This window comes from Peromyscus maniculatus, chromosome 11 (assembly GCF_049852395.1).
Source record: "Peromyscus maniculatus bairdii isolate BWxNUB_F1_BW_parent chromosome 11, HU_Pman_BW_mat_3.1, whole genome shotgun sequence".
Lineage (NCBI taxonomy): Eukaryota > Metazoa > Chordata > Mammalia > Rodentia > Cricetidae > Peromyscus > Peromyscus maniculatus.
The window spans coordinates 59,315,846-59,341,664 of record NC_134862.1 but is presented as its reverse complement, the minus strand read 5'-3'; the positions used below and the strand labels follow the sequence as shown (position 1 = coordinate 59,341,664).

The following is a 25,819-nucleotide window of genomic DNA, read 5'->3' as shown; positions in this document are numbered from 1 at the left end:
TTCTCTCCTTCCATCTTTTCATGAATCCCAGGGCTTGAAGTCAGGTTGTCAACCTTCCACGTCAATGCCTTTACCTACTAAACCACCTTACTGACCCTTAAAACACCTCTTCACAAGATGGTATCATGATGTTATGTAAGCAGTCATAATGGTCTGTTTTTCTTGTGCAATAGCAGTTTTCTCATAGACCTTCCACTTATTAGGAAGTGATTGCAGTAATATCAAGTTATGCTTGTCACATCTTTTGAAGTTATGAGATTAACATATAAATAATAATTATGTACTTAGTCTTCACTCCTGGAGAGGGTGCATATCCTGCATCTCTTTTGTTTGTTTGTTTGTTTGTTTGTTTGTTTTGCTACTACATCAGAAAAACAGGTAGTGTAATCAGTCCAAAAGTAAATGGAAAAGTCCCAAGCTGCTTTCTCTTAAACTCAATCCTAAAGTAGTCTTCAGGAAGCTTTCCTATCTTTACATACTCAGTTTCCACATGTACATTCACAAGCAAATCTCACCATGTGAGCAAGAGGGACTTTATACCATTCAGAAACACAAAGCTGGTAGCTGGAGGCAGTTTTTAAAAAAAGCAATCTATAGGTGCTGTAGCTACCCTCCACTTTTGTATCCTCTGCTGCAGATACTTCACCCATGACTTTGATACTTTGTGCCTAGGAAGAAAGGATATAGACCCTCCCCGGCATGGTTTTCAGTCTTTGCCCTCTTCTGTTTTAAGATTTACTTAAATTTATTGCCTTTTTCACTAATGTAGTGCGAATCCTAACTGGTCTTAATAATAAAAGCCCGGATCCAGATATCAGGCTAAATGCTGAAAGATCAGAGAGACAAAGGAGCAAGCCACAGCCACCTCTTCCCTCGCCAGCTCCTCAGCCTGAAAGGGAGTGAACTCCTGTCTTCTCCCGCCTCATATCCCTCTCTCCACCCAGCCATAACCCTTCCTGTTTCCACCTCCTAGTGCTGGAATTAGCGGTGTGTGCCACCACGGCCTAGCTTCTAGTGGCTAGCTGTGCCCTCTGATCTCCAGGCTAGCTTTATTTGTTAGAGCACAAACAAAATATCACCACAGATACTTTAATAAATAACTGTCAATACTTTTGGTCATTATATAATACTGTGTTTTGTGGAGCAATTTCTTTTGATATTATCAGGAAAGGCATGTGTCTTCTGGTAAGTTGTTTTCAGCTTATAGATCATAAGAATGAGATGACAAATTAGACCGCTCTACACATTGTTGTAAGAAAGCTTAGAGCCACATTCATCACCCTCTATCTTCATTCTAAGTCCATGTTTTACAGGTAGTATTTCTGACACAAATTTAGGTCACTATTCTGATTTTTTTTCTCCTAATTTTTTACTGCTTTCATGTTTTGTGAAATTTAAATAAGAAATACTAACTATGCAACATGTTTTATTTTTGTAGTTAAGATAATCACTACTTTCCTTTATAACAAAAACAAAGTTTGTATTCTATATTTTATATAAATGCTAGTTGCCCAAAATTAATGTATCATGTCCAATTAATTATTAATTATGAGGAATTACGTTTTTTAGTTAAAACTTAATTTTTATGTGGATTCTTTTATGAAATCACAAATGGTTATATGATGATATAGTCCATGAAATTCTGAAGATTGGGAATTATCATTGCCTTTTCCCACATTTTTCATTATGTCATAAATTCATGTATATTTTTCTATCTTTCAGCTAATATTTTCTGTGGAAAAATCTATGAATAGAAAAAGACTATGGAGTGTCTCAGAGGAAGAGGTCTCAGAACGAGTGATACTTCACATTTGTTCGTCTACAAAAAAGTATCTTTTATTTAGGTGTTTATGATTAATGTCTGTGGTTCGGGCTACAGTACTAGTGTTGCTGACTAGCCCGCACCTCCCACAGCGTACGCTGCACAGAACCTGCCTTTCCTCTCTCCTCCCCAAATCATATGCTGTGCAAATCACAATCCCACAGTTCTTTCCTTCAACATTTGTTTAAATCATCCTTTTGAAAAAAGACTATGAAGTTTGTCTTTAAAGAACACATTGTTATGATCAGGGAGGCCAGTAATCATATTAATAACGATCATGGCTACTGGTTATGTGCTGAGTTTGGTAGAGAGAAAGGACTTAGGATTCTGAATTCTTTGCCAGCTCTCTAGCCATGTATACTTTTGCACTGTAGGTTCTTTTCAGAGATAAGCTTAAGCTTATAATGTTTTTGCTGTGTTAATATAATTTTTATCTTCATTTCTTAAAGTTAAAATGTGCAATTTGAAGCCCCTATAATTGAGCTGGACAGTGTAGGAATTCTTATGCCTTCGCCATGGTTACATGGCTTCCTTAGACTCTTTCCTCTATAATTCCCCAGGATAGACAGTCACTAAAGAGGAGACACAATCCAAGGACCCACTAAATGAGGACTTGGAGAAGACAAAATTCAAAAAGAGACTTTTCCTGTAGAAGATGTGATACTGGCCTGGAAAGTGTCACAGCCCAGTAAATGTTCCTGAGCTTGATCCCATCTGAAACAGCACTGTTTGTGTGTGCAGACGATGTTTGAACAAGAACTCACAGGTGCTTCCTTTCCATTTATTATGATTAGCAATATTTACAAACAGAAGGAAATTTGTGTTTTGTTTGCTTTTTTAAGCGCCAGGAATACTGTAGTCAGCAATCATATACACACAGAATGTACATAATACCTAAACATTCGAACACTTACATAAATGCATAGCTATATATCTGTATATGTCTTTTAAGTATCTGAAGTATTATAATTTTTCAGCACTTATATGTACCATTTTTAGTTTTTTGGATCATATTTTATTATCAAGAATTCTTTTGGAGTCATTTATGACCTTAATTAGTAAAGATTATCTTGTCGAACTTATGATGTCCGTGATCCAAAGGTAAGAAAAACCACTCTTTAAATATTTTTTTGTTTTACAAGCTACTCTTAATAGTCAAAATTCATCTTTATTTATATTTAGTTTTAATAATTTTCGGTGTCATCACTTCTTTTTGATGCATATGACCACCTGTAGTTTTTTGTGTTTTTGTTGTTGTCATTGTTACTGTTGTTGTTGTTAATCTCCTGGTTTACCTTTGAGAAGCTGGTGATGGTAAAAGTGACTAAGAATTTTGTGTCGCTTCAGTGCCTATTCCAATGGTTCCCCGTTTGGCACAGAAGCCAGACCGGCACTTGCCGAAAAGCAATATGAAACTACTCACAGTGTAGGGAGCAGGGAGAGCACAGCCACAGTGAGGCGCCTCGGTGAGCACTTGCTGCACGCAGTCTTTAGAGCGGGCTGGCGAGGCCACAGGTGAACGCGGATGCCTAGGGCACCTTTTAGAATTCCCCACAGAGCTCTCTGACCCTTTTTCTGCCTACCCCCAGGAGGCTACGAAGATTGTCTAGCGTGTATGAGAGAGGACTAAAATTAATGCATGCTCACTTTATAACGTCTGTTTCCCTTAAATGGAGAATTGACAGGACGTTACAGGATGCTAGCCTGTTCAAGTTATATATAGATTTTATACCTTATATTACTTTATTAGTGCATATATGTTACCTAAGCCATATCATGTTTTGTTTTTCCACCTTCCCTCTAAAGAGTTCTTCAAGACCTGCAGACTGGAAGTATCAAAACAGAGTGTCTACCTCATGGCTGTCTCTAGAGTGTACCATTCACGTTAATATTCACATCCCACTGTCGGCTACTTCTGTCAGTTATACACTGGAAAAAAATACAAAGGTATCAAGAAGTAAAATATGTTTTCTTCATTGATTACTGAGTGGGTTCTCTGCTGTTAATCTGGTTGTGACATTTATAATCCTCAAAACTTGTACTTTATTAAAATGATTGTTATATGTATAATGAACTTGTTACTCTAGCTGGATTAGGAATTTTTTTAGCATGAATAATGTCATAATGTGTATTTAGCATAGCAGGTACTTAATAAATATTTATTAGTTAACATATGTAGACTTTAATTATGTCCGTAGATTTACTGATGACCTTCTCTTGATCCTAATTAGTTTTGCTTTTCTTTTTTCTATTCCTTTGTATTTCATCATTTTTTTTGTTTCTGTTTAATTTTTCTTCTTTAATACTGCCTTATGCTACTCAAGGCTCATTTTTCTACTTTTTAAAAGATAATAGACACCATTAGATTTTATTTCTATGCTCGTGTAGTTATTAACTTTGGAGTTTGTGATATAAATTTTAGGAAAAGATCAAAAAACTTATTTAATATGGATAAGGAGCCAAAAGATTAGGACTTAGATTTGTGGTACTAGATTTAAACACTGTTATTGACACTTGGACGTTTTCAAGATTTCAGTGTAGTAGGTGGAGAATAACAGAAGAGGAGGCTTGATTAAGATAACTTTGCATCTGACAGATTCCATCTTGTTTTTAAGAGTGGACTCACACGCTGGGCCAAGCAAATAGACAGTGGTGTTTATTTGATTAACGGACAGGTTAAAGGCGAAGATTGTGACCTATTAGAAGGACAGGTGAGTCAAGAGAAAATTGTCTTACTTAGGAAAGAATTTTTTAAGGAAAAATGGACTTCTCTTTAGTTGTTGTCTTCATTAAAGCAAGCTTTATTTACTCATTTCTAGGACCTTTATTTATTTATTTTGAGGTAGGGTGTCTATGTAGCCCTGACTGTGCTAGAACCCCAAAGATCTGCTGCCTCTGTCTCCCAAGTGGGAGGACTGAACGTGAGCGATTTCATCCTGGGTCTTACAAAGTAAAGGGCAAATGTTTTTCTCAGGAAGTGATAGGAAGAGGCTATTTCTGGTGTAACTGAGATACCGAATCCTGGGATTAGGAATGTCATCTGCATCTAAAGCCTATCTAATCTCCACATTGTGAAAGCTTCTTTAAAACTGGCTGTCTTGTGTGCTGCCATCTGTAGCTCCATGTGGAAGCGTGCGTAGGGGTCTCCAATACCTTGACCTAGATGAGGAGGAGTGAAGGTGATCTCTCTTGTGAAGCAGGGGTCTGCAAACTGGAAAAAGCCAAATAGTAAATACTTTAGGTTTTAGAAAACATGTTGGTTCATGTTCAACTATTCATCTCTCCTGTTGTCCTATTAAAGTAACCATAGACAGTAGGTAATATAAATGAATGAGCTTGACTGTTCCAGGAAATACTTATTTACCCAAAGAGGTGGCAATGTAATTTTTGACCTACAGAAAATAATATACTAATCTCAAATCTAAAGGAATTAGAGTAGGGAATAATTTTAAGAGATTATTAATGGTTGATGTAAAGTATATAATGCAGTGTGTACAAAAGCAAAATTAATTAAGATTGCATTTTATCCTTGTTATTTAGAAAATGTAAAATAGTTCTTAAATTGCCTTTTAATTTTCATATACAACCTTAACAGTCTGGCTTTTGTATTTTTAGAAAAAATCTAGAGGAAATACTCAAGCAACCGCTCATTCTTTTGATGTCCGAGTGCTAACGCAGTTGGTAAATATTTTTAAATACACTTATTTAAAATAAATTATTTCACCTAACATAACGTACAATTAGGAATATAATTGAATTAATTAAAAAATGTAACAAGATATGAAACTATCTAAGACATCCAGTTATAAGAAAATTATTCCCAAGAAGCATTGCTCTGATTAAACCATTTTGAGCCTTTTTGTCTCAAGGCTATTAAAGTGTTAACACGTAAATAGCGATTTTGAAAGCATATGTACATATGTATCTAAATACTTTGAGCTGTTGATTTGATTATTAAAGTTAGAATTCTTAGAAACTTTTAAAAGAAGATATATGTTGATAGACGGAGAGTTGTCATATATTTAATTTGAGGTATATAGTCCATCTTATACTCTAATTTGATATAAACTCCAAAGGGGAACTGGAGCAATGGTTCAGCATTTCAGAGCATTTGTTGTTCTTGCCGAGATTATGGGTGTGATTCCCAGCACCCACATGGTGGCTCACAACTGTCCATAACTCCAGTTCCAGGGAATCCAGTGTCCTCTTCTGACCTCCATGTGCACTAGACACATACGTAGTACACACATACATGTAGGCAAAACACTCATACACGTGAAATAAAATAAATCTAAAAGAATCTCCAAAGTATTAATTAGCAAGTTTCATTTTTTTCTGTATGCTATTTTAAAATTATGCATCTATATGGAAATTCAAATTTTTTAAAAAATTGGGTATATTGAAGAAACTCAATTAAATAAAAACCACTCAAATTAAAACTAATTACTTCTAAGTGTTGTTCACTTTAATACTGCCTCATGCTATTCTGAAGAACAGTCCATGATTATAAGAAGTATAAGAAATTTTATTCCAGTATTACTCTAGAGTTTGAAACCCTGAAACACTACCAGAACTTTCAGTTTTTTAACCAAATTGAGAAAGTGGAGATAATTTGGTTCATAAGGATGCTTTGCCATCTGTCTCTGTGTTTAACTATAAGACATTGCTAAGTTGGCATTGGACTTAAGCTTCTCCATCTAGTTTCTAGTGTTTTTTCACAGTACTTAACAGTACTTTTTTTTGTCTTGTATTTTCTACTTGACTTTGGATTTTAGAAGTGTCTTTTATATCAAGGCATGCTATTCTTCTACATATATAACCCTTTACTGGTTAGACTTACTTTTGGGGGCTTGGGGATCCGAGACAGAATAGCCTTGGCTGTCCTGGAACTCACTCTGTAGACTGGGCTGGCCTTAAATTCAGAGATCCTCCTGCCTCTGCCTCCAGACCACCACCTGGCTTAGACTTACTTCTTGATATTGCCTAGTTAAGAAGTCTAATTTAAGACTCTTTACAGTATCAGCTCATGTGTTCTGACTTATTTTAGATGTCTCTGTGGTGTCTTTGAATTCTGTGTGTGTCCCGGACCACTTGTCTTGCCCATGCCACCTGTGTCCTGCTGCTCATAGTCATAACCCCACCTATACATCAAGATTTAGCCACAATTTATTAATAACAAAAATAAAATATGAAGTATAAAAAAGACATGAAGTTGGGAGGCAGATAGGCACTTGGGGACTTAGAAGGAGGTCATGATAGGTGGGTATGATTAATATCACTGTTTAATGTATGGAATGTTCAAAGAATGAAAAATAATTTTTAAATAAAAATCTAATTCCCAAATGCTAGTACTTCCATTGGGTTTCATTTGGTCAGCAAAGCCAGAGGCTTCTTTTTCCAAACTTTTTGTTAGTACCAAAAGGTTCCTTCTCTTGTGAGCACATTAGGTTCTTTGTTTGTTTTGTTTTGTTTTGTTTGTTTTTTCGAGACAGGGTTTCGGCGTCTGTCCTGGAGCTCGCTCTGTAGACCAGACTGGCCTCGAACTCACAGAGATCCGCCTGGCTCTGCCTCCCGAGTGCTGGATTGTAAGAGCCAGAGGTGGTAGATGACTCAAGGAAACAGCATTTCCCAGATATAGCAGGGCTGGTAGACATTTGAACTCAGAGACTACAACTGACGGACTGATGCTTTGTTTTGTTTTAATTGGAATGTTTTACTTTCCAACACGATCAAAGGCCTTCAGAAGTATTTTCAGTATTCCCATGTTGTCCTTGTTTGGGCACTTAAGACAGTCAGACTTAAACTGTCTGAATGGGGTGGGTTGATGGCACTTGATGTTCTCAGAGAGGACCCAGGTTTGCTTCCCACATCCACTGGCAGCTCACAGCCGTCCATCTGTAACTCCAGTTGCTGAGGACCCGATACCCACTTCCAGCTTCCTCTGTACTGCACACACATGGTCACAGGCATATGATCAATCAAAACATTTATTTGCATAAAATAATAATAAACATTTAAATGTCTGGAGCATCTGAAAAACAAGAGATACTGAGTACTGCTTAGACTGGAGACGATGGGCCATGAAGTGAGAACAACTATGTCATCCCTTTGAAACTGTTAACAGCATTTCCTGGTGAGAGCTCTTGCTGATGTTAGGATCTTACCTGAGGGAAGAAGCATAAGGTTGCTTTTAGCATATGAGAGTTTGATGTATTGAAAACACAGCAATAAATGTGTGTCTAGGCGTTGGTTAGAATTCGACTGTATGTATGGTGTCCTAATTTGTATACTTTGGTGGTTTTCCTGTGTTCCGTGCTTTGTATCTCCTACTGTAGCATGTCTTCTTTCTGCTTCTTTTTATAATACTTTTCTGAGGAATCTACACATAATGTATTTTTACAGAACATACTAAGTATTAGTATTTTAAATAACATGTTAGTGAGAAAACGTTAAGATGTAGTTGGTTTTCTCTCTATATTAAGAATGTAACTTAGCCAGGCGGTGGTGGCGCATGCCTTTAATCCCAGCACTCGGGAGACAGAGCCAGGCGGATCTCTGTGAGTTCGAGGCCAGCCTGGTCTCCAGAGCGAGTTCCAGGAAAGGCGCAGAGCTACACAGAGAAACCCTGTCTCGAAAAAACAAAAACAAAAACAAAAAACAAAAAAAAAAAAAAGAATGTAACTTATGTAGAATGTAACATATGAAGAACTTAATAATTTATGGAGAATATTTTCAAGTACTTATGCAAAAAATCCTTCCTTTTCTATAAAATGGTTACTTAATGGTTAAATGTTTTCTACACTTAATAATGTTAGGACTATTAGGACTAATTTGGATTAAAATTTTGTCTTTTAGCTCCTGAATTCAGACCACAGATCCACGGCCACAGTCCAAATCTGCAGTGGTTCTGTAAACCTGCGGGGTAATGTGAAATGCAGAGCTTATATCCACAGCAACAGACCCAAGGTTAAAGATGCTGTGCAGGTATAGAAGGAGTAACTGACGTGAAGAAAATGGAAACAGCTTAACATTAAAATATCCTAGAAGTTTACTTTATTTTTATCTTACCTTTATGATTATTAATTTGGTTTTAATTAATAAAATTCCTATTGGATTCAAAATTTTTATATATAAACTGTATATGGACTTAATAAGTATTCCACCCTTGTAATATATCAATACCTTTGAAATAATTTCTGTTGAGGGGAGCTCAATTTCTTAACAGAAATATTCACAGGAAGAATTGTTAAGTAATGTTTCAGAGTCCAAAAATTTGAAAAATGATGACCAGTATTTACATTGTAATACATTTCCTGATTTAGAATATTGGAAAAATTTGTTTAGATGCAAACTTTAATTCTTTATTTGGCTTTAATATAATATTTAAATGTGGGCTACATGGATTTATCATTAAACTACAACTGTGTTAAAAATAATAGTAAAAGGTATGCTGAGTATATGAGAATAATAAGTGGAGTGATATATCAGTTATTGAGTGGACATTCTTACCCCGGAAAGCAAATTGTGGTGTTTTTTATTATTATTATAATGAAATAATTCACTTTTGAAGTATTTTATTTCTTACTGTGTTTTGTCCCGTAGGCAGTGAAGAGAGATATTTTGAACACAGTTGCTGATCGCTGTGAAATACTATTTGAGGACCTGCTTTTGAATGAAATTCCAGAAAAAAAACGTATGACTATAAACTAAGTACTTTTTTGTGTTTGTTCTGTTTCATACAGTAAGGTGTCAAGATTTAACATGTATGTCATCTTCTATGGTATGTTTTATATTAGTAAGTTGTCTTTTACTTTTATTGCTGAATAAAACCTTTTCAGACGCTCCCTCCCCCACCATTGTGAAATGTGTTTTGGACATTTTCTATTAGCAAAGCTGTTGACGTTTAGCCGTTGTACGGAAGATCTTTTTTTTTTTAATGTTTTGCACCTTTTTTCCTCATTTTTAAAATTAGTTGTGTGAGAATTTTGTGTGGTGTATTTTGATTACATTCACTCTCTCCACCATCTCCTCCCATATCCTTCTTACTACCCCAATTTGTTTGTTTGTTTGTTTAAAGCACACCAGGTATCGTTGGCGCGGCTTGCGTATTTTTTGGACATGTTGCCTTCCCCTGGAGCGTGCTTAATCTGCTAGGGGCCACACCTTCCAGAAGACCGGCTCTCCTTTCAGCAGCTTTCAGTTGCAATAGCCCTTAGCTAAGGGTGGGCCTTGCTGCGCACTTCCCCTATGCGCTGGGATTTTGTCTGGCTTGAGTGTGTGCAAATCTTGTGCCGGCCGTCACAGTTTGCTCTGTGTTCATCTGCGCAGCTGCCCTGCTATGTCTGGAAAGCGCTGTTTCTTTATAGTCCTCCACCACCTCTGGCTCGTACAGTCTCTCGGCCCCTCTTCTGCAGTAATTCCAGAGCCTTGGACAGGGGTGTGTGTGATATAGATGCCCCATTTAGGGCTCAGCATTCTGCAGTCTCTTGTTCTCTGCACCATGACTGATTAATTGCCATTTCCTGCAAAAGAGACTTCTTTGATGAGGGTTGAGAGAGACACTGATCTATGGGTGTAACAATAAGACATTAGTATTTGGTTTAATGTGATGCCCATTTAGCAGTATAATAGTCTCTCCTCTAGGGCCTGTGACCTAGCCAGCCGGAGGAGCTTCTTGGCCCTGACAACAGTGCCAGGTGTGAGTTTCAAATTGTGGAGCAAGCTTTAAGTCCATTCAGAAACTGGTTGGCTCCTGCATGTCATTCATGCACTAGTAGACATATCTTACCAGGCCCGTTGTCCCTGTAGCTGGCAGGGTTCACAGCAGACTAAGATTGATTTATTTTTCCCCCCATCTAGCAGCATACAAAGCACCTTCTGTGAAAGCTGGCCAGTGGGGGTGAGGCTTTCAGAGGAGCACCTGCTTGGTTCCGTCATGTTTTAGCACTCAGCAGTAGGGCTTGACAGTGAGCAAACAAGAACATTGCCATTAGCTGTACCGCTCAGGGATTTATGGGATCTTCCTGGCCAATAACTCCAAAAGAAGTAACCCATTTCCAGCACCGGACTTTTTATTGGTTAACCTGTGGTGTTGTAGAGGCATTGTTGCCCAAACTCTACATAAACTTTTATATATGTACATGTAAATACTTCCGGAAGCTTCTACAGTAGTGGGTTTTCATAGGATGTCTGCCATGTTAGTTCCTTTCCTGTATTCCCCCTCTACCCTGCCCTTCCATTCCCGCCCCGTATAACACTCTCTTCTATTACCCCCTTTACTCTTTATAGCTGCATTCTCCCCACCCCCCCCAGGGAGGATGTTAAAACAATTGCCTCTGATGAACTAGTTTTGCCAAAGGAAACAGAGTCAGCAGTTTACATGTAAGACTTTTTGTTGATGTTGTGGGCTTTAACACAATACTCAAACATTAACTTAGAGATGTATTTTCTTAAGTTACTGTTTATACACTGTTATGTTTTATATTTCTTAGCTGTTTCTCTAACAGACTTGATTAGGTTCAAGAAAGGTTGAATTCCATCTTTGGGGAAACATAAGCAGTTTTATGTTTTACATCATGGTAATTTGTATTAAAATAATTTTGTACTCAGAAAATTGTATTAAGTATGCTTTTGAGACTACACCTTTGTGTCTCCATTCCGACTATTCTGCTGGTGGGTGAATTTCTGATTCTGAGGGTTTTTTTGTTTTTCTGTTTAATAACTAATTAAATGCAGTGCAACTAATCTTTGGCATTCAATTTTTATAACCTATTCTTTCTTCAGGGACACTTAGAATCCAAATTTGAAATGTGCTTAAGATTCTGTACATCAGTTATCCATGCATATTATAACCATCTTCTAATTTTAACTTACTATTCAAGTATGTTTGGTTCACTCTATCCATCCTATCCATCATCACTATAACCATCATCCTAATGTTGCGTGCTCTGGTACAGACTGCAGTTATGTAATTCTAACAGTAGGAGGCAGTGTGGTCAAAGAGTAAGCCCATTCTTCCAGTGCTGCACAGATGAGATCATACCCTGCAAGTGGAGGAGTCGTGTGGTGTATGTCACTGCGTTCCCTGTGACACTTAGGAACACTTCAGCATCTCTGTCTGTAGGTATATAACGTAACCCTAGTTTCCTGAAGAGGAAGTGTAGATTGCTAATAGAATGACCCCAGTTTTCTTCTGCGTGATCTTTACATTGATAGCTTTTTAACCATACCTGATACAGACAAAGTGGTTATTATTTATGAAAATGTCTACTTCTGTGTTAGTTTGTGAGAGCCACATTTTGAGCTAACCAGCAGTTACATTTATGTAGCTAGTAATTTTTAAAATTTAGGCACGTACAGTCTAATTTGCAGGTATACAAAGAAATGTGAAACGTGGTTTGGGGAGATGACTCGGTATGTAAAAATGTTTCTTCCCAAGCACGAGGACCTGAGTTCAGTCCCTAGAACCCATGAGTCCTGAGAACAAAGCCAGATGTTATGACATAGACTTCTAATCCCAGTGCTGGGGAGACAAAGACAGGGAAGGCCCTTACATTGACTTCAAACATGCATAAATGAAGAATAAGTTAGCAGTAAAATCCACAATACTTAAAAGATTAAAACAAACAAGAAAGGCAGCAGTCTTAGGGGAGTTACAAAATTGACTGGGTGTTCCATCATAGGACACAGTGGGTCGTATATGGACATGTGATTAGCAACATCTTTATATTAAAGGTAAGGAGGGTGTATGTTTCATAGGTATATTATCCAGGTCCCTTTGAAGAAGCTAGGAAAATTGAGAAAAGAAAGAACTCAAAGCAGTTTTGTCAACTAGAAAGTTCAAAGTCATTATCATTTCAAACAGACATTTTTATATTTTTTGAAGGTAATATTTGTTGACACCAATGGCAGATATATCTAAATATTGATAATGTAATATTCTTTTTAGATTATGAACTTCCTCAGCGAGTTTTTGTTCCCCTTCCTGGATCTGCTGTAATGTTATGTGATTATAAATTTGGTGATGAGTCAGCTGAAGAAATCAGAGACCATTTTTCAGAAATGTTAGATCGTGAGATTCAAATAGAGGACTTGGAAATTGCAGAAGAAGTAAACACAGGTAAGTGAAATCTGAGTAGACCACACCTAAACTCACCATGCCTTCCTGTTTCCTTAAAGCCACTTCTGTTTGATACTTCGAATTATTAACTGAGGTATGTACGAATACACACGCATGACAGATCTCTGCACATAAAAACATAGAGTATTTTCTTTGGAAACTTACCCAAACTTAAAACACATCAGGTGTTTTTGAGTCTAGCCAATGAATCTTCATAAGACAAATTCAGCTTTAAATGTGTGGAAATAGGTAGTTTTCAGGTATTTATTTCAACATGAGAAAAGTTTTTCTCAAACTGTTTTAGAAAATTTTCTCTGTATAATTTGTCATTTTATTTATGTCCTCATTGTATAAGGGGGCACTAAAGTAAGGTAGGCAGTTCCAGAAATCAGATGAAGATGCTTTGGAGAGAGAGCATAGACTTTTGATACTATTCAGTTGTGTAGACCAGTGATTCCTCTAGACTTTGTTTACACATTCGACCTCACCTTTGGAAGGTTTTATTTTCTGTAATAAGTACAAGATATAAAGATGTGTATATAAAGAAATGTGCAGACCTATCTAAATATTATGTAATAAAATTAATTATTTGTAAATATTATTAGATACTGAATAAAGAACAGCTTAATTTAGAAGTTTCTGGCTTGGTAGAAAGTCTTTGGGTTACTTTTGAATATGAATGTCGATTAAATTTGAATGTAGCAATTGTAAAAGTTCCTTTTCTAATTTCTTACTCAGTTTGGTTTCATTAATCCCCATTCCCCATCAGGGGAGAGTACAGTGTTCATTGTGGTAAAGCCATGTGGCATTTAAGTGGGGATTTCCTTCAAATTTGTCAGTGAAGGATGAAGTTAGTTGAAGACGCCTATGTCTAGTTTTCTCCCCAACAACTCCAGTTCTGTGTTGATAATGATGAAAAACAGTTTCTTTATTTTTGAAGGGAAAAAAGATCCTAAATTGCTCAGTGTTTGATGTTAAAGGAACTGTGTGTTAATCCTTTGAAAATGATATTTTTTAACTAGCATATTCCCAAGGAGATCAAAGTTGTTTTTGAAAGTACCATGGAGGGGCTAATGCAATGGCTCAGTGGTTAAAAGCAACTGTTGCTCTCGCGGAGGATCTGGGATCAGTTTCCGGTATCCATATGATGGCTCATGGCCGTCATAACTCTTGTTCCAGGGGTTCTGATGCCCTCTGCTGACCTCACACGAGGTGCACATATATACATGGGGGCAAGACACTCATATTCATAAAAATAAATAGATTTTTAAAAAGTAAAAATATATGAAAAACAAAGTATGTTGGAGCCAGAGGAATCTGTGCCATTACAGCTACCCAAGAGGCTAAAATGTGAAGTGATAGGATCTCTTGAGCCTAGGAATTTGGGGCTGCCTAGTCTGTAAAACAGAGAGAGACATTTGTCTTCCCTGAGAAAGGAGAAGGTAGAATATTTGCTGTTCATCAAATACCTTTGCTCAGGTTAGCGACTCTGTTCTTTTTGACAACTAAGTGTCCAATGATATGTTCTAGCTTCATTGTTGTTTCTGTGCTTAAATACCCTGACAAAGACAAAAAATGGGGGAAAGGGATTTATTTTAGCTCACATTCCAGTTTATGGTTCACCATTGTGAGAAAGTCAGAGACAAGAGCTGGTCCTGTCAGCTCCACCACAGTCAAGAGCAGAGAGATGTATGCATCTTTGCTAGTTTCAACTACCTTGTTTTCTCTTTGTAGCCCAGGGCTCCAAACCAGGGGACAGACGGCACCACACACTTTCACCCCGGTCTTCCCACATCAGTTCAGGCAATCTAGACAATCACAGACATGTCTACAGGCCAGCTTGATCCAATAGTCCTGGCTTGAAGCTCTTCCTTGTGAGTCTAAATTGTGTCAAGTTGACAGATGAACTATCATGCGTGAGAAGGAAGTTTTTGTTGTGTTTACTTCCTTGTCTCTAGTACCTAATGATAATTCTTGAACCGTTCTATTAACAGTAAGCTAAATCAGTGGTTCCCAACCTTCCTAATGCTGTGACTCTTTAATCCAGTCCTCATGTTGTGGTGACCCCCAGCCATAAAATTATTTCATTGCTACTTCATAACTGTAATTTTGCTACTGTTATGAATTGTAATATAACTATTTGATATGCAGGGTGTCTGATCTGTGACCCCACAGGTTGAGATCTGCTAGGTCCTAAATGAATCTTAGAAATGTTGGGGTGATCAAGTTTCTGTAATTCATCCTTTTTCCTTTAATACAAAGATCTGTATCCCAAGGTGAGTATACAGATTCTTTTCTTCCTTATTCTGAGTAGCAGTCAGCCTTCCTGTAATGCATTCTTCAGGAGTATGGATCCAGAGACACTTGCACTGCATCCTGACTTGCATTCATGGTTCAAATTTGAGGCTAACTAGCTGTTCTAAATATTTTAGAGCTAAATAGTCCCACATACTTTATTCTCTTTGTTATAGTTACTAGAGAACACTTTTTCCCCCTTTCTTCCTATTTGCCATCTTCTAGATTAGGAATTTCTAACCTGTAAAGACCAAAGCTCTTAGGGTCTGAATTGACTTAGAAGGCCTACAAACCTCTTGAAAATGTTTGTGTATTTGCTAGGAAATGTCTTGTGTCTTTCAAGGGGTTAGTGATTTAAAGAAATAAAAGTATCATAATACAAATTACATTTTTATTGCCATTACCAAATAGTATCTACTAGACCATCCCAAGAACTAATTACCGGAATGGGTAGAATTGTATACCCATCCCCTCCAATATAGTGATGCTTTATTTCAAGTACTTTAGATTATGACTGTATTTGGGGATACTTAAAAGATGATTTTGTTAAATGATATCATTAGCATGGGCCCTAATCAACTCTTGCCAGCATCCTTAGGACAAGGCGGAATGTATATATGTACATAAGGGCACAAGGGACGATTACACACCAAAGAAAGGCCTGTGAGGACAAAGGAGAGCAGCGGCTGTCTGCAAACTGAGGAGGATGTACTCCGAAGAAACCAGAAGTGCTCATGCCCTGAGATTGAGCTTCTAGCCCCCAGAACTGTGAAGAAAAAAACATTTCAAGCCGGGCGTTGGTGGCGCACGCCTTTAATCCCAGCACTCGGGAGGCGGAGGCAGGCGGATCTCTGTGAGTTCGAGGCCAGCCTGGGCTACCAAGTGAGCTCCAGGAAAGGCGCAAAGCTACACAGAGAAACCCTGTCTCGAAAAACCAAAAAAAAAAAAAAAAAAAAAAAACATTTCTATTGTCCAAACCAAACAAGGGAAAACAAAACAAAACAATAACCTGTAATCTGATTTAAAAGATAGACAGATGTCAGAGAATATAGTGAGAACACCTAAGGACTGACTCAAGAATAAAGATCAGGATTCCAGGGTCTACAGTTACTTGATTAGTGATTCAATAAGAAAAAAGTATTTTTTCCCCAGACGTGGTAGCAGATTAAGTGCTAGTCCCTAAGTGCTAGCACTCGGGAGACTGAGGCAGGGAATTGCCAGTTTGGACTACATACTGAGTGCCAGGCCAGCCTGGGAAACAATGTGAACTCTTCTCAGATAGAACAGTAACAACAAAAATTTCAAACATCAGCAATATGCCTTGTAAGTGTATGATCGACAAGGTTTTTCTTTTTATGTCTTTAAACTGTATTTTTTTTTTTTTCTTCAGAGAGCCAGCATCCGGAGAAGACAGTAGATTGGCTTCCTAAGGTTCTGTCTTCCACTTTCTCTTTAGCCAGTCTGTTGTGTAACAGGTCAGCACAGTCAGTGATCTTCCAGCCCTCCTGTCGGGGGCTCGGGCAGACTCTGAGGTTGATGGTGTTCTTCTCCACACCATGTCCCCTCCCTGTGTAGCAGGCTGAGGGTGTGCAAACCCCAAGGCCTCCGAGTCTCGTGTTCCTGCTGAGCCTGCCAGTTTAGATGTTAAAGTAAGACCTTGGTTTCAGCTCCCACTCCTTAAGGGTAGGGTTGGGAAGAGACACCCAGCTTTCGTAGTTCACAATTCTTCCCCGTACTGCTTGTATTTGTCACTTCTCGTGCGGGCACATGCCTGGTGACAGATTGCTGTGTAATACAGTAGATAATACCAACTTTATTAAAAGCCTCATAATTTTGACTGAGTCTCATTTTTGCAAATAAATGACTTTTAGACCTCAAAACAATACACTTTATTATCAGATTAAGGGCTTGCCCCATGGGCCATATTTTATCTTTTATTTTAGCATTGCTTATATCATGTTAAATATTAATATTATCATGATCCAGGGAATATAAATATCTTAAATATTCATACTAAGATTGTACTTAGTCCCTCTTTAAATATTTAGTTGTTCTAGATAGCATGTAAATACTAATCCATATATCTGCTTTTGTGGGTTTTAACTTCTATAAGCTTTTAACTTGGAAATTTAAGCTTTTAGGTTTTTTATTTGTTTATTTGGTTGGTTGGTTTTTCAGGACAAGGTTCCTCAGTATAACCTTAGTTGTCCTGGAACTAACTTTGTAGACCAGGCTGGCCTTGAACTCACAGAGATCCCCCTGCCTCTGACTCCTTAGTGCTGAGATTAAAGGTGTATGCCATCACGCCCAGCTGGGAATTTAGTTTTCTACCTCACCGTATTTTATATTTTCTTCCTATCTATATTTTTCTTATTTGGGCAGTCTAAGGTAAAGATGATGTCTCAGTTTCTTTTCGATGGCTGTGATAAAATACCCTGGCAAACAAGTCAAGGGAGACAGGGTTCATTGTGGCTCACAGTTTAGGACTGCGGTCTGTCGTAGAGAGAGTCACAGTGGCAGGAACTTGAGTGAGCTGGTCACGTGTGTCTGCAGTCAGGAAGCAGAAAGCAGTGAATGCAGGTGCTCAGCTGGCTCTGTGTTTTATGCAGTCCAGGGTACAAGTCAAGGGATAGTGCCACCCACGTTCGCAGTAGGTCTTTCCATCTTAGGAAACCGTCGGGTCATTCCTCATGTGTGCGCTTGGAGGCTGGTCTCCTAGCATTCCAGATACTGTCAGGTTGACAAGCAATACTGACCGTCATTGATGGGTTACCTGAATGTATTTATTACAGTAACAAAGGGGACAAAAGAGTGGTTTGAAAGTTAGGTGTGGACACTTAGATAAACAGTATGTTAGCTCAGAAACTGCACCGAAAGGAAACAGTGACTTTCTAGATAGTGCATATTGTTCTGTCTCTGGGATTAAGTAATGCACTGACAATATTACCATTCAATTACCTGTGAGACTACCCAGCTTTTGAAATTTAGGAATTATAATCAAGCTAATAATTTATTATTATGTATTGATTGCCTATAATATATTGAACATTCGGATTCTATAGAAAGATTAAACTGGTACTTCTCAAGAGTCTCACAACACAGTAGAATGTACAAAGAATTAGATTGCTGTGAACAAGGTGATTAGGTCTGGAATAGAACAGTGGACGGCTTGCCAGATACACAACAGATGTGTGCTCTCTGTATTGGACTCAGGGACATTTCTTGACTTTAAGTTGATATTGAAGGAAGAATTAAGTAAAAGTGATCAGGCATTTGAGGAGCTGAACACTGGTCTGAGATAGCCAACAATAAAAATTATCTAGAATTAGGTTAGCTTTGCCTCACTCAGAATTTGTTAAATTGGAAGGGGGGATTTAGTAATTCTGTATAGTTTTAATAGAGAATATGTTCTTTATTACTTTGGGGTGGGGTAATAAAACCACAAATTTCGTGCATATATTAGGTGTTTTAAGCTAAACTTTTTGTTTGGGGTCATCTCCATTTGTCCATTCTTTTATTTCATATAATCAAAGACATTGGGTGTGTAGTTTTAGCTTATCTTTTAGATGCATAATGAAAGCCATAGTGTGATTTGACTTGAGTCTAGGCTTGCCACTAATAGCTGTATAACCTGTCTAAGGCCTTTCTGAGCCCCAGATTCCTTTGGGCTAGGGGATATATTTTCTAAAAAGTACCACACATAAATGGAGGATGGTAGGATACTTTATCAAATAATTAATTTCCTCTCATTGCACTTTTGCACATTAACAAAAATACATTAGTATTAAAGTGTGAACATAGTATTTTATAACAGACTTGGATTTTCATAAGCATCTGAAGTCAGGGTTTCTATATACAATAAACCACTTCAAGTTCAGAAGTGGAAATGAGTTATATATTTAGGACTATTAAACTTTCTAAATATCTGGTATTATTTCTAAGTTTTTGAAATTATTATTTGCTTGTCTATTGCTGTGTGGTCTATAATATAGTTGCCAAGTAGTTGCTATGTTTAAAAATACACATTTTGCCAAGTAATCAAGTAACATACTTTTAAACGACTTAAGGGATAAAAAAACAATTTGTTTGTCAAAATGACTCACTAATGTTGAAGGATAACTATGACTTTAAAATTTCTTGGATGTGTTAGTCATCTCATAGACATTAACTTAATAATTCAGATGTACTTTGTCTATTATCAGATAAAAATAAATTGAAGACACACCTTTAAAATATGCAGGGACTCATCTTTGTCAATTCTGTTATGGTATTGGACATGTTATTCTTTGTTACTAAATATTCATCGTTTATTTATTATTTTCTGTGGTTGAATCCAGGGCCTTGTGCATGGTAGACATGCTTCATACTACTGAGCTATGTCCCCATCCCTTGGTCTTTTGAGACATGTCTTGTTATGTGATTCAGGCAGACCTTGAACTCCTTCCTGCTCCCATGCACACTCAAGTGACTGAGAAATATTAATAATTTAAAGGAAAAAGAAATAATCCAGATTACTTAACTGTGATGCTAGGAATGAAACTCAGGGCCTTGTGTGTGGTAGAAAGTCACATTACCATTCAGCTATATCTCAAGCCCCGGTCCCTCCCTTTTTAAGCATAATCTGTTTGCTTCAAGTTTGCTATCTTTCTGCCTCAGCCTCCTGAGTGCTGAAATTTCAGGTGTGTGACAGCACCACACCCACCTAGGGGGATGTATTTATGGATAAATTGTTGACTGTGGTTCTACAGGGATAGGGAACCCATCTTCTTAAAATGTTCAAGTCCTGGGTAGCTGGTGAGATGGCTGAGCTGGTAATGCCACTTTGCTGGCAATACTGATGACCTCAGTCATAGAAAAATAATGAAGTAGATAAAAGCACCCCCTACACACACCTTTTTTTTCCATTTTTTTTGTACTACAGATCCACAGATACCTATTAAAATACATTTTTAGCCGGGCGGTGGTGGCGCATGCCTTTAATCCCAGCACTCGGGAGGCAGAGGCAGGCGGATCTCTGTGAGTTCGAGGCCAGCCTGGGCTACCAAGTGAGTTCCAGGAAAGGCGCAAAGCTACAGAGAAACCCTGTCTCGAAAAACCAAAAAAAAAAAATAAAAATAAAAAAAAAAATAAAATACATTTTTAATAAATACATTTTAATCAAATACATTATGGGATAACGCATAAAGACTTTTTAGTTCTTTTCAAGCCTAGTTCTCTGGAATTTTGTAGCACTGTACTGCACCACTGCTTCTGGGAGACGATGTGAGTCTGGCCAGGCTCTCCGAGGATTCTCCATTCCTGCCACAGCCTCAGTAATGCTACTTTCATCTGATTTACATATTATGATTTTCATGTCAGATTTTGTTTTCATAGGATTGGTTAGCACTTTGGAAGAGGTTAAACACTTTTAGTTGGTGTTAAGTAAATTTAGATAGGCCAATGTATATAAATTATTGCTAGCATAATGAAGTAAAAACTTAGATTTGGGCTAGGGAGAAAAAGTCTGACAATTAGAGTTCCATCTCAGGGACCCTTGGTTGAGGGAGAGAACAGACTCCTAAATGATGTCCTCAGACCCCACATGCCTACCTCAGCACATGGGCACCCACACTCATGCCCATGATGTCACACACACATACACACACACACACACACACACACACACACACACACACACACACACACACCAATAACAATACAAGTTTTTAAAAATTATTTTCTACCATTTACAAAACAAGATGAAAAAAATTACAAACCCTAAGTTGACTACCTAGAATCCTCAGCTTCACACTTTACCTACTAGGATTTGTAGAATGTGATGCAGTATTTGCCTTCCTTAACTTTCAGAGGTTTGCAAGGTAAAATTTCTAGTCATATTTTCCTGGTATATGTCAGATTTCAGAGATTAAAAGTCAGTAATCTCTTTCTGTATTAGGCCAAATAGAAAACCTTTACATAATATAGTTTACCTCGGTTCTTTCTCGTATTTTCTTTCTGGAATCCAATTTTAGTTTGAAGACTGAATGAACACAGGAGTCGTTCAGTTCAGTTTAGGTCAACAATAAAACGACATCGAGTGTTCTGAAGACTGTCACCTTGATATGCACCTCATGAAATTTAGTCCACCTGCATTCAGTAATGAACAAATTCATGTTAAGTACAAGAGGAAGAGGGATCAGGAAAGATGACTGTGTGGTTAGGAGCACTTGCTGCTCTTGCAGAGGCTCTAGATTCAGTTCCCCGCACCCTTGTGTCCACTCAGAACTTTCTGGAAGTCCACCTAGCAGGGATTTGATGCCCTTTTCTGACTTCCACAGGCGCCAGGCACACGTGGTGTAGAGACATCCATGCAGGCAAACACACATACACATAAAAATAAAGTTTTGAAATAAAAATAAACAGATCTTTAAAAAAAAAAAGTCAGTGAGTGGAAGGACAACGCTGTTGATTGTGTATATTCTTTATTATGTTGTTTAAAAATGGCAGTTCTCGATTTCTGTAGTTAGTTCTGATTTCTTGTAGCTTGTATGACTTCCTCTCTGAAGAGTGAAGTGTCACTGACCGACACAGGGGACGAACAACCAGAGCAGCCGAATACAACGACGATTGGAATGAAGATCCAGCAAAACATAGGTATTTGCTTTTTTATAACTTTAAACAATGAAGTGATTCTGAGTTTTCTTTTGATCTTAAAATTAATTTCATTTCACCAACATGTTAGATTAAGACAGTGTTTGCTGGGTGTGATGAAAGTGGCCATAGCCTCACAGGTAATGTGCATTATAATGATTGGGAAGCACCACCCTCTGGATCTGTGCTTCAGTGTCATCGAAGTGTGAAACAGCTGACGTGTGGGCGGGTGTGTGTCTCTGTGTACTTATATGGATGCGTATGTCCATACATACACGCATGTATTTACAGAAGCTTTTTAAAATACTTGTTCTATTTTCTCTTAGTGTGTGTATGTGCAATAGAGACATTTTGTCCAATCTTTGTGACCTAAGTTTTCAACTTACAACATATTTAAGAGTTCTCTGGATTTTAGTTCCTGCATATGTTTTCACATTTGAAGTAGGTGCGTGTATGCATATGTCTGCTGTGTGCACTGTCTTACAGGCCCCTCTGTTACCCACACTTCAGAGCCTGGGGGTCAGCCGAGCCATTCTTTTGCACATTCCACTTCCATTGTTTTGTGTTTGTTTCACTTTCAGGTGCGATTGCTGCCCTCACACTTGCGGTCCTTGCGGCGGGCATCTCCTTTCACTACTTCAGTGATTAGGGTGAGGCCCAAAAGCTTCCCGATCACCCGGAAACCATTGCTCAACAGCCATGAAAAATAAAGATGGAAATGGCCCACCTGCATTTAAGCTAGCAACGAGCTCTGCTGTGGCAATGTCTATTAGATGTGTTTCTGACTTACATGACATCACCAGCTGCCTGGTTTAGCCCTGCTTTTATTATCTGGCCCAGATTTCCAAAAGTAAACGATGCATCTAAATGGAGTTGCATGAAACAAATCACTATTATGTATTTTCAGAAGAGTCAAAATGTGAGCTATTTTAGAGTTTAGGCCTATTGAACGGCCTCACACATTGATCAAAATCTTGAAACTTTGAGCAGTCAGTGGAAACCATAGTTGATAGGATAAACAACTAAGTTTATCCTAGAGGACTTTTCTAATCTGCACCCAGTTGCAGTATTTTGTAGACATCGTTCAAGTTGGAGGCCGTGAATACTATTTTAACTTAAAAATGGACTGTGGTTTCCTGGATGCAGTATGCTATTTGCCTCAAACCAAAAACAAAGAAAAATGTAAATCAGAGATGCTCTTCTAGTTAGGGCAGTTAATGTTCAGTAGTGCTCACCTTGCAGCCTTGTGTAGCTCCTGGCAGAAACAAACTAGACTCACTCTTCACTTAGGCCCAAGACTCCCATAGATTATGATCAAACAGTATTTTTTCATGATTGTTAAGTCATGAGGTACAAGCTTCACTGAGACAGTAGAAGAAATAAACTATAGGAAAAATACACATGAAGCCAGTTCTCCCAAGTTCACAACAGCAATGTAGGGAATAAAGGACAGAGCCATTGATGTGGGTAAGAGCCAGGTCGTGCTCCTTAGAACGTGGAGTGCATTCTTTGAAGGAGGAGGGCAAACTGCAGGCTGGTTAATGGTAGTAGACGCAGCTGAAGAGATCAGTGAACTGGGAAGGCAGAGCATCAGGAGGGATATGTGAAGGGAGGGTGACAGGGTCCTGGAGAACCAGGAGGGGTGAGTGGAAGAGAGGCAGCACTTGAGATGACAGGGTTCTCCACGCACGTTAGCAAAACATTTATAAATTCAAGAAACACATTATAGCTGAAACACATTTAAAACAGAAAGTCCATGATTTGATCCAAGTGGTGAACCACAGGATACAAAGCAAGGTTTTAAAAAAGCCAAAGGCGTATGTAGTTCCTCAGCTAAGGCAAGTCTGACATACAGAGTAGACCCCCAGTAGCAACCGTGTACCCAAGACACCGGAAAACCGCCTTCAGAATTGTGAGTGGAACTGGAAAAGTTGGTGCAAAGCAAAACTGAGAAACAACAGACCTTCATTAAAGAAACTGAAAAAGGATGGTTAATGAGGAAAATTACTCCAAAAGCAAGATCGGAAATGAAGTATTAATGAACAAAGTGATTAATATTGTAAACTTAAAGTTGTTTGTATAAAGCAATCATAATGAAGTGTTTACAGAAATTGTAAACAGATGTAAAACTGAATAAATATTGTTATGCAACATTCCTGTGGAATTTTCAAATAAGGCTATGACTGGGAAAATCTGGTTTCAAAGGTCAGAGGGTGGTGAGAACCAAGTGGTCTGAGGGGCTGGTGCTAGGAGTCAGGAACCAGGTCAAGAACGTTTAAATAACATTATTTCAGTATGTGCTTTACTTTCGATGATACCATCTCAAAAAAGCCATCGGGAGAAACAGCCCGTGAGAGGGAGATTAGGAAGGCAGAGACAGTACAAATAAAGGAAGAGACTAGAGGGGACACACTCTGTCTATGGCTCTAATAGCTCTGACCCCCGGGCAACTTTATTTATTAACATACAATCAAAATCACATTTCAGTACAATTAGAATACCACCACACTGTGCTAACTGTATAGGTCATATTCCCCTTCTGAATAAAGAATTTCTTCCCTTTGTCTTGTAACTTAGGTTTATCCTGCAAGTTAAGATGGCCAACACATGTAGCAGAAATCATATTCGGGAATTTCCAAGCCAGGGTTCTAGGACTCAATCTCTATTTTTCTCTTGTTGGAATGTTTGTGTTGTAAGTGGGGCAAAGGCTGATTGATAGGACCTTAACCTGATAACTGTAACTGAAGAATTGCTCATATTTAGGAAGAGTAAACATTAGAGTAATGTGCTGGATAGTTTCCTTGTCAACTTGAGACATGCTAGGGTCATCTGAGAAATCAACCATCAACCTTTGGGAAAAAAGCTTCCATATGATTGACCTGTAGGCAAGCCTGCAGACCATTTTCTTGACAACTGTGTGGGACCATCCCTGGTCAAGTGGTCCTGGGCTGTATAAGAAAGCATACTGAGCAAGCCAGTGAGCAGCCCTCCTCCATGGCCTCAGCATCAGTTCCTGTCTCCAGGTTCCTGCCTTGAGTTTCTGCCCTGACTTACAGCAAACAAAAAGATTATTCTGCTGGGCGGTGGTGGCACACACCTTTAATCCCAGCACTCAGGAGGTGGAGACAGGCAGCTCTGAGTTTGAGGCCAGCCTGAACTACAGAGTGAGTTCCAGGAAAGGCTCCAAAGCTACACAGTTTCCTGCTTCCTCTGTGTCTGGTTGGTGACTCCTCATGACTCCATCCTTTTTCTTCCCAGCATCCTCTCTGCCCCAAATTCCTGCCTAGCTATCATCCATTCAGCTTCCTATTAAACCAGTCCAAGTGACAAAAATTTACAGCATACAAAAAGATTATTCCACCCGGCAGTGGTAGCACATGCTGTTAATCCCAGCACTCGGGAGGCAGAGGCAGGAGGATCTCTGTGAGTTCGAGGCCAGCCTGGGCTACAGAGTGAGTGCCAGGACAGGCTCCAAAGCTACACAGAGAAACCCTGTCTCGGGGGGAAAAAAAAAATTATTCCACAACAGAACTTAATGATAACAATGAAAGTAGTTCAGTCAGGTCTCAGATTCTATTTTAGTCAAATCCACTCTGGTTGTAGGTATACAAGATGCCTAATCCTATGAATAGAACATAGAATATCAATTAGCTGAGATGTTAGTTTACTGTATCTTTGTCTATGTAGAAATAACACAGATTTTTTTAAATAATATTTTCTGTACTTTCAAGTTAGTACTATTGAAAATGTATGCTACCATTAAATAGCTAATAAGAAATAAGTATATATAGCTAATAACTAGAAAATTGAGTTGTACTACCAGATCTGACATAAATAGACTCTTGATAAGTCAGTTCATTCCTTTGGGTTTGGGGCAAACTAACAGCATCAGCACTCATTAAACAGTGCTTTTCAATTTTCAAAGTGTTTTCTTTTCAACCATGCTTTCTTTC

General features: G+C 38.2%; 1 protein-coding gene across 3 annotated transcripts in view; it reads left to right on the top strand.

Moving 5' to 3' along the window:
- Odr4 (odr-4 GPCR localization factor homolog) overlaps window positions 1-24,019 on the top strand; it is a 32,847-nt gene extending 8,828 nt beyond the window's left edge. For all 3 annotated transcript variants that reach the window (XM_076547590.1, XM_006979951.4, XM_076547589.1), the window contains exons 5-14: window positions 1,723-1,829; window positions 2,887-2,923; window positions 3,629-3,769; window positions 4,438-4,533; window positions 5,438-5,503; window positions 8,678-8,806; window positions 9,425-9,515; window positions 12,771-12,941; window positions 21,759-21,869; window positions 22,448-24,019. In XM_076547590.1, the coding sequence (XP_076403705.1) occupies window positions 1,723-1,829; window positions 2,887-2,923; window positions 3,629-3,769; window positions 4,438-4,533; window positions 5,438-5,503; window positions 8,678-8,806; window positions 9,425-9,515; window positions 12,771-12,941; window positions 21,759-21,869; window positions 22,448-22,515 (1,017 nt within the window). In that variant the 3' untranslated portion in view covers window positions 22,516-24,019. The remainder of the gene's footprint in view (window positions 1-1,722; window positions 1,830-2,886; window positions 2,924-3,628; window positions 3,770-4,437; window positions 4,534-5,437; window positions 5,504-8,677; window positions 8,807-9,424; window positions 9,516-12,770; window positions 12,942-21,758; window positions 21,870-22,447) is intronic.
- Window positions 24,020-25,819: the final 1,800 nt, after the last annotated feature.